At 36.3% G+C, this 13,847-nt stretch overlaps 1 protein-coding gene across 2 annotated transcripts in view; it reads left to right on the forward strand.

Annotated features, from left to right (window-relative positions):
* LOC150081121 (ubiquitin carboxyl-terminal hydrolase 24-like) overlaps nt 1–13,847 on the forward strand; it is a 908,750-nt gene that overhangs the window by 604,738 nt on the left and 290,165 nt on the right. For both annotated transcript variants that reach the window (XM_090381072.1, XM_090381073.1), the window contains exon 43: nt 11,595–11,797. In XM_090381072.1, the coding sequence (XP_090237198.1) occupies nt 11,595–11,797 (203 nt within the window). The remainder of the gene's footprint in view (nt 1–11,594; nt 11,798–13,847) is intronic.

Genomic DNA, 13,847 nt, shown 5'->3' on the forward strand with positions numbered 1-13,847 from the left:
CCATTTAGCACTAATGATCGACATCCTGCAGGAGCTCTCTTACCTTTCAGAATCACAATGGTAAAAGCATATAAATTAATTATTTGAACTATCAATGCTGTTGATAATCTGAAAAATTCTGAAGGAAATTGTGAAGCTAAAATTGAGAGCATGTTGTAGTGGAAAGAATTTGAAAGAATCAAAAGTAAAAAAATTACCTCTGGACAAGTTATTAAATGCATTGTTTTATCCTTAAAAGGATAAGTTATTAATGCAACAGGGTGATTTTAAATTAAATAAAAAAAATAACAATACCATTGAAAGAAATTTTAAACATATGCTACCCAAAATCGTGGAATGCGAAAGAACTTTCATCTTGGTCGTAAGACGGTGAAAACCGAATAAGAAATTTAAGTTTTCTGATAAAATATGAAATAAAAATTAATGATTTTAGAGATTTTGTCAAAGACAGTTTATCTTTAAAATCGAATGAAATTATCCTTTTCAATTAAGAAAGCCAGAAAATATCTTTGAAACCACTGCGATTAGCAGTGCTGAAGATGAGTGAGCTTTCAACATAATGAATAATATTGTGTAAATTAAATATTGCAGATTATGATCCCCATATATCTAAATGGAAATCCATTGCTTCAATTTGATCTGGATCATTATGTCAAATCATTCCTCTGTAATCATCGCTCAGCTATTGAGCAAAGCAGAAGATCAACAACAAATATTAATGAAGAAATAAATTGCATATGGCAATTTTTAGAAAAATTTTTCTTGAATATTTGTGAAATAATTTTTTTTTCATGTAATCTGTGATTTTTTTGTGTACTTTTTCTAGTTTTTTTATGTAATATTTGTTTTTATATTGTGGAATGTTTTGTGATAGTTTTTATGTTATTTGTGATATGGGAAATATTTCATGTTATTGCTTATTCGCAATATTAAAATTTTATCATGAAAAAAATGTATTCACTATATTTCCCTAGTTAAAAAAAATGAAGAATAAAAAGTTGCACTTGTGCTGAGCACGCGCAGTAGATGGTTTATGCAAAACATCCTTTGTTTTTCTTTTAGGTATTTTGATTTGTATATATTGATTACGGCTTTTTTATTGTAAATATTTTATTGATCATTCACAGATTTTCATAATTTCTGGAAGACAAGATACAATGGATTTATGATAACTAAAGTAAGAGATATATACTTGCGATTGCAACATATCTAAACGTCTCTGTAAAACAGCACCCACTGGCATACCGATGTTAGGGGCACTAACAATGGGGCGCCTCCGTAGCCAGGTGGGCAGGAGCAGCAGTGCATAGCACACGCTTCTTGATCAGACCGGGTTTTGAGCCCGTGACCACCAAATATGGAGGATGCGGAAAGGTCAGGAAATGACTACCGCATATCCCCGGAGCAATATGGCCTTAGTTGCTAATGCTCCTAAAAACCAAATAACAACAACCTAACAATGAAATGTAATGAAAATGCAAGATGAAAAAAGAAATTGTTGACAAATATTTGTATTGTTGCAATCATACTTACTGCAGTAATAATTTCAGAAAGCACGATTCTGACGTCATAAAATTCAAAAATTCTAAAAAGTTAGAACTCCAGACACTGTCGTATCCAGTTATCATCGTATGGCGAGGCATCACGACCAGATTTTTAAGTTTTTTTTTTTTTTTTTTAGATAGACCTATCAACGTTTTACACATTCACTTATATGCATGGTTAAGGGGGTAATAAGCCGCATCTGTCCAACACCTAAATCCGTCTGGTCACAAAAAATGCATCACACGCTCTAATCACACTACTAGTAGTGCGAGCGCAGGAAGTGCCTCTGGAAGTGCCTCCTGATGTGAAGGCATTCGAGGTGAGCGGACGCGCTTAGACAGGGCTCCTCAGTTAAGTGGTTTACTTTTGGATAGTGCTTTTAAATATTTGATTTATTTAAATATTGTTGGATTATTTTGTTATAGGTTTTCCTGTAACTGTTTGATTTTAATAATATTATAGATATAATTTTTTAAAGTTACTTTCATTGATATTTATTTAATTTTATAATGGTTGTTACGAGATCTGCCTTAAACACGTCACAGGGTATCGTGAGTCACACGGAAATAGCAGATGGCGATTTACGGGTGAGTCATGATTTAATCCGTTGTGGAACCTGTGGAATGTTTTCCAAGGTCGACCTGGTGACTAATCCTACCTCACCTGGGGATTCTTTTCTTTGTGATCGATGTAAGGAGTGCACCGATCTTAAATTACAATTTGGTGCACTGATGGAACAATTTGAGTCCCTGAAAAAACGAGTGCTTGCCCTCGAAAATAATGCTTCTGGGAGCTCGTCAGGGACTCAAAACTCCAGCAATCTACCAAGTGATGCACACCCGATTCGAGCCTCAAAACAGAAAAACCAAGTGCAAACTACCCTGGTTAGAAAGGACATTGTTTTATTAGGAGACTCCATTGTCAGGGAAACGGGGAATATTTTTTGTAATAAAGATAGGTGGAGCAGAACCAGGGTATGTCTGCCGGGAGCAACTATTGATGATGTCACCAACAGACTGTCAGATTTTAAAGGGGGTAAAGAAAATATTATTATTCATGTGGGGACAAACGATATTAAACGTACACGATCTGACGATTTGTTGGAAAAATACAGGACCATGCTGAAGAAATGTCGCGAGCTAGGCCATAATGTCTATGTGTCTGCAATTCTGCCCAGACACGATAGGAGGGATTATATGTTAAGAGCCTTGTGGATTAACTCAAGACTTGAAGGAATCTGCAAGGCTTTAGGGGGTAAATTTCTATCAGCATGGCCCACACTTGTAGGTAGAAGGAATTTGTTTTGTAGAGACGGGATACACTTAAACAAAGGTGGTGCAAAAGTTTTTGCCAGTATTATTGAGGATACCTTAAAGGCTCAGGAAAACTGCTAGTTAGGGGGGATGTGGGTAATACTGACACGCGTTTATCTGATAATATTGGTCAATGTAACTCTTGCACATACCTTAAGAGTTCTTATCTGTTACCCCAACTGGACGTATTATCTAGATGTTCTGGGGGCAAAGACGTTTCACGTGAGCAGGTAGCTAATATCAGGGAAGAGAGCCTAAAAAACTTCAAGGGTTGTGTTAGGGTTGTTAAATATACAAGAACAGTAAATCTTAATTGTTTATACAGTAACGTTAGAAGTGTCGTCAATAAAATGAGCGAATTCGAACTGCTGGTTAAAACAAGTAACGCGGACATAATAGGGCTTACGGAGACGTGGTGCCACCCGGAAATTGGGGATGATGAGTTTCAGTATGGCTTGTATAATGTATTTAGGAAGGATAGAGTAGATAGAAGGGGTGGTGGGGTAATGCTTCTTATCAGAAGCAGCCTGAGTGCGACGATAGCTTTCCCAGATTCAGACATTTCACATGCTAGTATAGAGTCTGTATGGTGTGAGATGGTTGGAAACAAAGGTACAATGCGAGTAGGCGTAATCTACAGACCAGGTGATTGTGAAGACTATGAAAAAAGCCTCTACATGCAAATGGAATGGGCAAGTAAGCGTCAATGCCTTATTATGGGTGATTTCAATTTGCCTCTAATTGATTGGAGTAAATGGGAAGGAAACTCGACATGGGGAACAAAATTTTTAAATCAACTAGATGACTGTTATTTGTATCAACATGTCAGGGAAAGTACTAGAGAAAAGAATATCCTAGACCTCATCATCACACATGAATCAGATGACATAACAGGGCTGACAGTAGAGGAACCAGTAGCAGGAAGTGATCACGGAGTTCTACGGTGGATGATGACGAGAGAGGTAGCAGAAGTAAAAGGCAAAGGAATGGGTTTTAATTTCAGAAAAGGAAATTACGATGCCTTAAGGTACTACTTGGCCTCTATTAACTGGGTAGATATCGCGCAGAGAATGAATACAATTGAACTGTGGTACGCTTTTAAAACATTAATCACAAATGCCTTGAATGCGTATATACCATTAAAAAAATACTCCACGAGAAGGGTTCCAAGTTGGATGAATAGTGAAGTTGCCACATTACTTGAGCAGAAAAAGGTGGCATGGAAAGGTTACAGAGCAATAAAAACTACTGAAGCCTATAACAGCTACAAGGTGATGTGTAATAGAGCCACAGAAAAAGGTTCGACAGGCAAAGGCAGTTTATGAGAAATCACTAGCAAACAGAGCAAAGAGGGGGGATAAAGAATTCTTCACATATATAAATGCCAAGAAGAGCAGGACAAACCAGATCGGACCTTTACGTAAGGGAAAGGGGATAGTAATAAATACACCAGCTGCCGTTGCAGATGAACTCAACAGTTATTTTGCATCGATATTTACAAATGAAAAGCCTTTTGTGGCAATGGGAAATTGTGGGAGCGAAGTTAAAAAATATGTAATTAATGATATTGAAATTTCGCAAGATTATTTAATGAAAAAACTTTCAAGCCTACAGACTAGTAAGGCTCCTGGAGTTGATGGAATATACCCTATAATCTTGAGAGAGGCGGCAAGCGAGTGCATTGAACCACTGAGGCTGGTTATGCGAGCATCACTAGACTCTGGGGAGATTCCCTTGGATTGGAAAAGTGCAAATGTATCTCCCATACATAAGGGTGGCTCTAAAAGTGAAGTGGGAAATTATCGACCTGTCAGTCTGACTTCAGTAGTAGGGAAAATCATGGAGGCATTGATCAAGGGTGGAATTCAGGATCATTTGGATCGAATTGAAATTCTCAAGGATACTCAGCATGGTTTTGTAAAGGGAAAATCATGTTTAACAAATCTGGTTCGCTATTTCGAAAGGGTCACTCACGAGCTGGATTTAGGGAATAATTTCGACATTGTTTATTTAGATTTCAGCAAAGCTTTTGACTCAGTCCCACATGAGCGGTTGCTTTATAAGCTGGAACAGGTTGGAATCACTGGGAAAATCCTTAGATGGATAGAAGGATGGCTTCAGGGCAGGAGGCAGAGGGTTGTGATAAATGGCTATTCCTCAGATTGGGTTGATGTAAGAAGTGGGGTTCCCCAAGGATCAGTATTAGGACCACTGTTGTTTTTAATTTTCATAAACGACATTGATGAAGGGATAGAGGGCGTGATGTCTAAATTTGCAGATGATGTTAAAATTGGTAGAGTAGTTAATGATCACTGTCAAGCTGAGCTTCTTCAGAGAGACCTAGATAGACTTCAAGAATGGTCAGAAAAATGGCAGCTGTGCTTTAATCCAACAAAGTGTAAGGTATTACACCTGGGAAACAGTAATCCCAAAATAACTTATTCACTTGGTGGAGTTCAACTAAACCCAGTACTGGAGGAAAGGGACTTGGGTGTTACGATACGGTCAGACATGAAATTCTCTGAGCATTGTAAACAGGTTGCAAGGAAGGCCCATGGTGTCCTATCGATGATCTATCGAACTTTTGCAAGTAGAGATAGGGACGTGATAATCCCATTATATAAGGCCTATGTTAGACCACACTTGGAATACTGTGTTCAAGTATGGAGACCGCACCTAAAGAAAGACATCGAGCTTCTTGAAAGGGTGCAAAGAAGGGTAACTCGCCTGGTGAGATCGGCAAAAGGGCGTCCTTATGAAGAAAGACTTCGAATATGTGGGTTGCAGAGTTTGGAAACTAGACACCTTAGAGGAGATTTGATTGAGGTGTTTAAGGCTCTGAGAGGCATCAGTAAAATGAATGAGGACAAAATTTTCAAGATTATAAATGATGCTAGAACTAGGGGACATAAATTCAAGTTACGCGGGGAAATGTTTAGATTGGACTGCAGGAAGTTTTATTTTAGCCAGCGAGTTATAAATTACTGGAATAAGTTGCCTTCATGGGTGGTAGAGGCCGACAGTTTGGGGAAATTCAAAGGTCATCTGGATAGTACTTTCGGGTAAGGGAAGCGCATAGGATGATAGGATTAATTTCCTTTTTATTTATTTTTTATTTCATTTTATTATTTTTATTTATTTATTAATTATTATTATTTATTTATTTATTTATTTAATTTTTGTTTTTATCATTGTTTTGTTCGGGTTTTTTTTTTTTTTTTTTTGGCTGGTGCAGCATAAGCCATAGGCTTTCTTGCACCATACGGCCGTTACTAATACTAATACTAAAGCCACAGATGACATCACTTCCGTGACCGATCAAATTTACTCAGTAGAAAGTCGGAAAAGCTGCAAGCCTATTGTTAAAATTTTCACAGCTCACCACTGGGTAGCTCTAACATAAAATAAGATAGCATAAAAAGTATCACTGCATTTAGGAATATATTAAATAGTGTAGTATGGATAATTAATTAATTAAATTTATTATTAAGTCTTATTCATTTTCATTGTTAATTTCAATATGATGCCCCAGACTGAAGCAGCAAAGCAACAGGCGTGCTGTGACTCAGGGAAGATTCTCCAATGTGTCACAGCCTAAAAAAATGTGCAAGTTGTGAAATATTTGCAGAACTCTCTGGAACAGAACATGATCTAGCCAAGAAAGATGTCTTTGTGTGTGCTAGGTGCAGAGAGTGTCAAGAAATTAGTCACCAACTCAGCATTCTGATGGGTTTCTATGAGAGTTTGAGGTGTAGGGTAGATGCTCTCAAAGAAATTAATATGAGGGGCCCATCAAGTTCTCAGCTGCCCAACTCAACGGCAGGGCTCACTCCTGTGCATCAGGCAACATAGCGGCAATCTCCGAGGTAGAATGCAATGGTCCCACAGAAGCTAATTATTGTTGGTGACTGTATTGTCAGGGAGACAGGTAATATATTGTACAGAAAGGATATGTGGAATAGGTTGGTTGTTATTGTTATTTGGAGCATTAGCAACTAAGGCCATATTGCTCCGGGGATATGCGGTGGTCATTTCCTGACCTTTCCGCATCCTCCGTATTTGGTGGTCACAGGCTCGAACCCCGGTCTGTGGAATAGGACCAAGCTACTTATGCCAGGGGCAAAAGTTAATGATGTTGTGTAGAATAGATATCATCTTTTAAGGGCACAAACAGTGATATTGTAGTATATGTTGGCACTAATGACATTAGGAGTAGGAGATCTGCAGATTTAAGAAGTACAGGTCAATGCTGAAAAAAAGTTGAGTTAGGGTTAAATTTGAAAGTGTCTGCGATTTCGCCCAGACATGATAGGAGGGAGTATATGATGAGAGCCGGCGACTCCGTAGCCAGGTGGGAAGGAGCAGCAGTGCATGGTGCACGCTTCTTGATTAGACCAGGGTTCAAGCCCGTCACCACCAAATACGGAGGATGCGGAAAGGTCAGGGAATGACCACCGCATATCCCAGAGCAATATGGCCTTAGTTGCTAATGCTCCTAAAAAAAAAACAAACAAAAAATGATGAGAGCCTTGTCGATCAATTCATCAAAGGCAGATATTGTTGGGATATCAGAGACATGGTGTCACACAGATATAAGCAGCAGAATTGGAATTTGTGGAGTGCAATGTGTATAGCAAGGATAGACATGATAGGAAGGGAGGAGGGGGTTATGCTTTTAAGAAAAACATACAATCTAAGGAAGTGCATCCAGTTGACACAGATGGACAGTGCAATGTTGAGTCAGTTTAGTGTGACATAAGCACTGGGAAAGCAAAAATGAGAGTAGGAGTATGTTATCAGCCTAATGACCCTAATGAGTACAACAAAAAATTGTACAGAGAAATAGAATGGGCCAGTAAATTAGATTGTTATAATGGGGATTTTAACTTCCCAGATATTGACAGGAACTTCCGGATTGCACACTAGCAAGACTTTTATAGATTTATTGAATGATTATTTTCTGCAGCAGCATTGCGAGAGGCAGTACGGTACTCTTGATCTGGTTATCAGCAGTGATTATTCATGCATTAATAGCAGTCCAAGAAGAGCAGCGCCCCTTGACAACCATTCTCTTTGTTTTCCTGCTTAATCATCCCTTTATCCATAGCAGTAACTTGTCCCTGATGTCATGTTTATCCAATTTGTACAGCAGTCTTTTACATGCAACAGTACCAAAATATTTCCTGAAATCTAAGTACAGTGAAACTTCTCCTAACGGACACCTCTCGTTAACGGACATCTCTCTACAACGGACATTTTCAAATTCCCCAACTCTCCTCTATTGGTTTTAACGTGTTTACAGCTTCTGTGTAGCGGACATTCTCTGTAACGGACGCGGACAGGCAATCTGCACTGTTTCGTTTAGATTAGCACTTAATTTGATCTCCCCATAACGGACTGCGGGAGAGCTCACGGCCCTTTTTCTAGGAACTTTTCTTCCACATATTGCCTCAATCTATTTTCTAGTTCCGATTCTCTGAATTTTATCAAGGTTTACGTCGCGGTTGTAAACCCTTTTTCAAGAATTTTTAAGGCACGTGTAAAACTTCTGATGAATTTGGTGTGTGCAGGGGGCGGGGTGAATTTGGTCGGCCTTTCGTCTTTTGAGTGTCAGTTTTCAGTTTTGTTCAGTGTCGTGTGAAGTGCACAATGTCTTCTTGTAAACATTTAACTTTAAAAGATAAAGTCGAACTCATTAATGCATATGATCGGCAAAAAAATAGTGTTCGCAATCTCGCTGTAAAATTCAAAATCGGGAAGACGCAGGTAAGCGACATCCTAAAGAAAAAAAATGAACTGCTCAAACAATTTTGGCAACACGTAAATGATCAGGTTCAAAAATCATTCCCGAAAACTGTTGGACTTCAAATTTATCGCGCATGTGTTAAAAAAATTCCCATTAATGGGCCTATTATTAGGGGAAAGGCTTTGGAGGTTGCGAAATCTATGGGAGTAAATGAGTTCAAAGCTTCTGTGGGATGGCTAGACAAGTTCAAAACTTGGCATAAAATTTCTTGGAAAACCGTAAGTGGTGAAGGGTGGATCTGTTGATACTGGGGTTGTAACAGAGTGGACCGTCAAATTGGAAGAGTTATGTCGTGATTTTGAAGCTAAGGATATTTACAACTGTGACGAAACAGGGTTGTTTTTTAAAGCTCTTCCTGAAAAAACAATGAGTCTAAAAAACGAAAAGTGCCAGGGCGGAAAAATTTCTAAGAAACGCTTGACTGTACTATTGTGTACAAACATGCTGGAAAACTTTGAACAACCTCTTGTTATAGGAAAACCACAAAATCCTCTTTGTTTCAAGGGCATAAAGTTGAATCTTTTGAATGTTGACTGGAAGTCTAATAAAAAAGCGTGGATGACAGGAGATATCATGAGCGAATGGATAAGTCACTTTAACCAAAACATGATTCATCAAAACAGAAAAATTATTCTTTTCATGGATAATGCTGCATCTCACCCGCACATTGAATTGCCCAACATTCAAATCGTTTTTCTGCCACCAAACACATCTGCAGAGTGTCAGCCCTTGGATCAAGGGATAATAAAAAATTTTAAACTTCACTACAGAAAACGTGTTTTAAGACATCTCATTGCAAACATGAACGATGTAACATGTGCGAGTGACCTTGCAAAGAAAATCAGCATCCTAGATGCGATTCAATGGATTTCCTCTTCAGTAAACGCAATTAGAAAACAAACTGTCATGAACTGTTTTGTAAAGTCTGGCTTCTCAAACTCAAAAATTGAAGTTGTGAACAGCAATATGGAGCACCAAGAAGAACAAGAACTTCAACATCTATTGATAATGTACGATACTTCAGCTACAAGTGACCCTGGCTACAAATATATAGACTCGAACCTCACTACAGAAGATGGTGCTCTAGATATCAACGACATTATCATCGATGTTTTTCAAGACGTTCCTCATGAGGATGAAGAAATGGAAGGAGGTCATTCTGTCGAAGAACATATTAACGACGAACCACCGATGAAAATAGAAGAAGCACTCATACAAATAAATCGTTTAAAAATGTTTTTCGCCGCTGAAGAAGATACTGAAGGACTTTCGATGGTTTCTTCACTCCAAACAAATGTTGAAAACAAAATTATCAGCCGGAAGAAGGTGCAGAAGAAAATAAGTGATTACTGTATGTATTTTTCTTAAGATAAAGTCATAATATGCATAGCACAATTGTATGTATATTATTTACAAAAATATTGTGCAAAATTTGTATATAATTTAATTTAATTTTACATTAAACATTTAACGATTTTTCTTTATCTCTTGTGTATGTAATTGTATATTATTTACAAAAATATTGTTCAAAATCTGTATATATTTTAATTTTACATAAACGTTTAACAATTTTTCTTTCTTTCTCTTTTTTTTCTCCCTCAGACTTCTTGTTAGCGGACACTTCTCTCTAACGGACACATTTTCATTCCCCATGGCTGTCCGTTAAAGGGAAGTTTCACTGTATATGATGTCAGAATTATTTTTGCACCAATATATTTTTTACTGCATCATAGTATTTCTTTATTAGTGCATCAATCAGATTAAGCAGACTTGATGGTCAGATTGGTTATTCTGGAGAATAGTGAAAATCTAAGAACTTCAACCTCTTTAGAGTAAAATCTGTCCTTAATTTCTTGAAGGAATATAGATAATTCTGTGATGTTTTGTGGTATTCTTGTACCACTTCTTCAGTGACTGAATTGCTGTCCTTATTACAGTGTGATGAAGTTGATGGTGTATCAAGGACAGCAATTCATTCACTGAAGAAGTGGTACTGGAAGTAATACATAACGGCTATGGATTATCTCACAATGTGAGATTAACTCACATTGTGAGTTAACATTATGGATTAAACAATCCTTAAATGCTACCAAGAATGATAAGAGAGGTTTCTGTTATGTAAAATTCATTAAATTGAATGTTTTCATCATATTTTTGTTTCAGAGAGTAATACTGCCCATGCCTATGATTTACATTGCAGTTAGTTCTTCCATTTCTTGAACTACTAGAAAATATTTCCTAACTGAACTATTCTTAGAAGATTCATACCCCCCTTACAGTTCTCCATTTTCTTGTATATATTATATATACGATTTTACTGGTTGTATTTTGAGTCTTTTATGTTCTGTTTTGTGTTGAATGGAGAGCAGCCTATAACCAATTACATGTATTGTAGTTAAAAAAAAAAAAAAATCCAAAACATGTTATCTCTCCTCTCTCTTCTCCAGATTAAGGTCCTTGTAGATATTTCTGTTCCACAGGAACTTTAGTTGATTCCTTTTTATGGGTAATATCAATTTCTGTGGGTAGACGGGTGATTAAAATTGATATTACCCATAAAAATGAATCATAAGTTTTTTTTGTGTTTTTTAATTGTATTCAAGAAGAGAACTATTCATATGCTTTTGTAGGACCTAAGTATAGGGCTTACTGTGCCTGTGCTATAAGGGATAATATGGCTCTTCTCCAAATAAAAGTTTTACTTTGAATTAGGAATAGAAAATATACATTTTAGATTCTTGTGATAGTTGCTGTTAAAAACAAAAACCTTGGAATAATTCATCGTTGCCATTTTAATGCCACCTTGCTATGCACATAAGTACAGTATCCAACTATTATTCTGATTTTATATTTAAAAACTTTAGAAGTAGAATATACAAATATGTATTTTTATATATAAATATACCTTTATTTATTTATTGTCTTTTCAGTTTCCATGGCTATTGGATATGGCACCTTATACAACTGAGGGAATCCAGATTAAAGAATGCTTGAACAGTGAAAGAAATGAAAGCACAAATATCAATACAGTTGCATCTAAAGTACCCAGTGCCATTTTTGAACTGGTGGGGGTAGTTGTGCATAGTGGACAAGCCAGTGCTGGGCATTATTACTCTTACATTAAAGAAAGAGGGTTTGTATTTAGAAGTTGGATTTAGAATTTATTCTGGAAAATTTACATTCCATAGCATGCTGTTTAAAGGCCATTAAATAGCATATGTTATGGAAATATTGATAATAAAAGCACAGTATTATACATAAATTCTTCAGCATTTTATGTATTGTTTGACTTTTATATATAATGCTGTGCATTTTACTTCTGGAACTTTTTTTTAAATTTAACTACTGAAATATTTTGTAAAGTTAAATTGTGTAATATTTTTAAGTTAATTTTGAAATGAACCACTCTTTTGCCATGTGAGTAATACAGAGTTTATTAATTAAGGCCAGAGGTTCCCAAACTTTTATACCTTGTGCCTACTAAAATGTTTCATAAATTTCATGTGCCTTCCCGAAGTTCCAAAACAAGTGCAAATATGGACAAACCATCCCACTAATCCAAGAATGAAGCATTTTTTATTATCTTCTATTATCTGTATTTTATTTCTTTGTGATTAAATGTAAAGAAATACATATTAATTTATAAAAGTATGTATATTCTTAGCTAAATTTTAGATCAATTCTGGCCTAAAATTTAGAATTGGGGCACACAAATAAAGCATAGATGCTATCAGCTATTTTCAAAAAATTACCTTCTGAATTTGTTGAGAAAATGTGCAAACAAAATTTAAAAATTTCTCTTTCTGAAAATTGCATCGTACTATATCCATCAATTAAAGAATATAGCATTGAACTTTTCTCCTACAAACACAATGTGCAGCCTCTAGCCAAGAAGTTAGTTATATAACTGCAGTATTGGAGATGAGTTGGTCGAGTCTCTAAATTTAAATGAATTGACAATGAAAATAACTTGAGTGATGGTCTTTATTGAATTGTTTTCAGCCGGGAAAGAAGTTTGCATAATGAAAGGGAAATATTTCAAGTACTGTAGTTGCTGACAATGGTGAAGATATGAATAATGTAACATATTGTAAGCACACTAATATAATCTTCTAATAATGAAATATAATACAGAAGATTTGGGTGACATTTAAACTCTGGCTAATATAATCAGTTATGATGCAGCATCCTTTCAGTGAAAACTTGAATTGTTTTGCCAACCTGCAGGGGAATTGAAAGGAATGTCTACTGCAGGAACCCCCTTTGGTAAGGATGTTTTGTTCATCATTGAAAGCTAAAATTAATTGTGTAAAATGCATTCTTATTATCTTTTTTTAATTAGGAAATGTACTGAAGAAATTAAAATGAGAAAGGAGAATTGTATCATCTGAAAATGTCTCTATAAAGAGATTTTACCAAGCATTTACAAAATCTATAAATTATCCAGTTTAAGCAAGATTATAAAAATTGGGTAGGATATAAATGAATTTTTTTGTATGTTGACAGAAAGGTTGAAAATGAAAGTTGTTCTCAGGAAATATATAAAACAAAGCCAAATATTCAAAATGGGCGTAATGTGCTTTTAAAAAAGGAGCCGCCCAACTTTTTAATGGTTAAATGACATAATAATAACTAATATTACACTATAAACATAGAAAAGGCTGCAAAGGTAAAGAAAGTCAACATGAGAACCACAGGAAACTTCAGAAAAACTTACTGGGCAAAATCGTTTCCTGCTACCGCATTTTCTCCCTGCATTCTCGCTAAACAGATGGTGCGTGTTATCGGTAGTGGCAATAGAAGTCGATAGCGATGTATTGATTAGTTTTTTTCTCATTATTAAAAGCAGATTATCGGAGTTAATGAGTGTAATGCCTTCATGGCTAAAATTTACTTATGGGTACACCCTCTAGGCTGCCTCAGTCTTAGGGTGTTTATCCCCCTTCCCACTGTTTTAGCCTAATAGCAAAACGACTTTTCTACTGCCACTACCGATAACATGTATCTTCTGTAGAAGTTGTTTTCATATCGGGTTAAAACAGCGGGAAGGGGAATAAACACTCTAAGGCTGAGGTAGTCTGGAGGGTGTACCCCATAAGTAAATTTCAGCCTATTCATGAACTCCGATAATCTGCTTTTAATAATGAGAAAAAACTAATCAGTACATTGTTATCAACTTCTAC

The sequence above is a fragment of the Mastigoproctus giganteus genome, chromosome 9 (assembly GCF_048544385.1).
Source record: "Mastigoproctus giganteus isolate SK-2022 chromosome 9, ASM4854438v1, whole genome shotgun sequence".
Lineage (NCBI taxonomy): Eukaryota > Metazoa > Arthropoda > Arachnida > Uropygi > Thelyphonidae > Mastigoproctus > Mastigoproctus giganteus.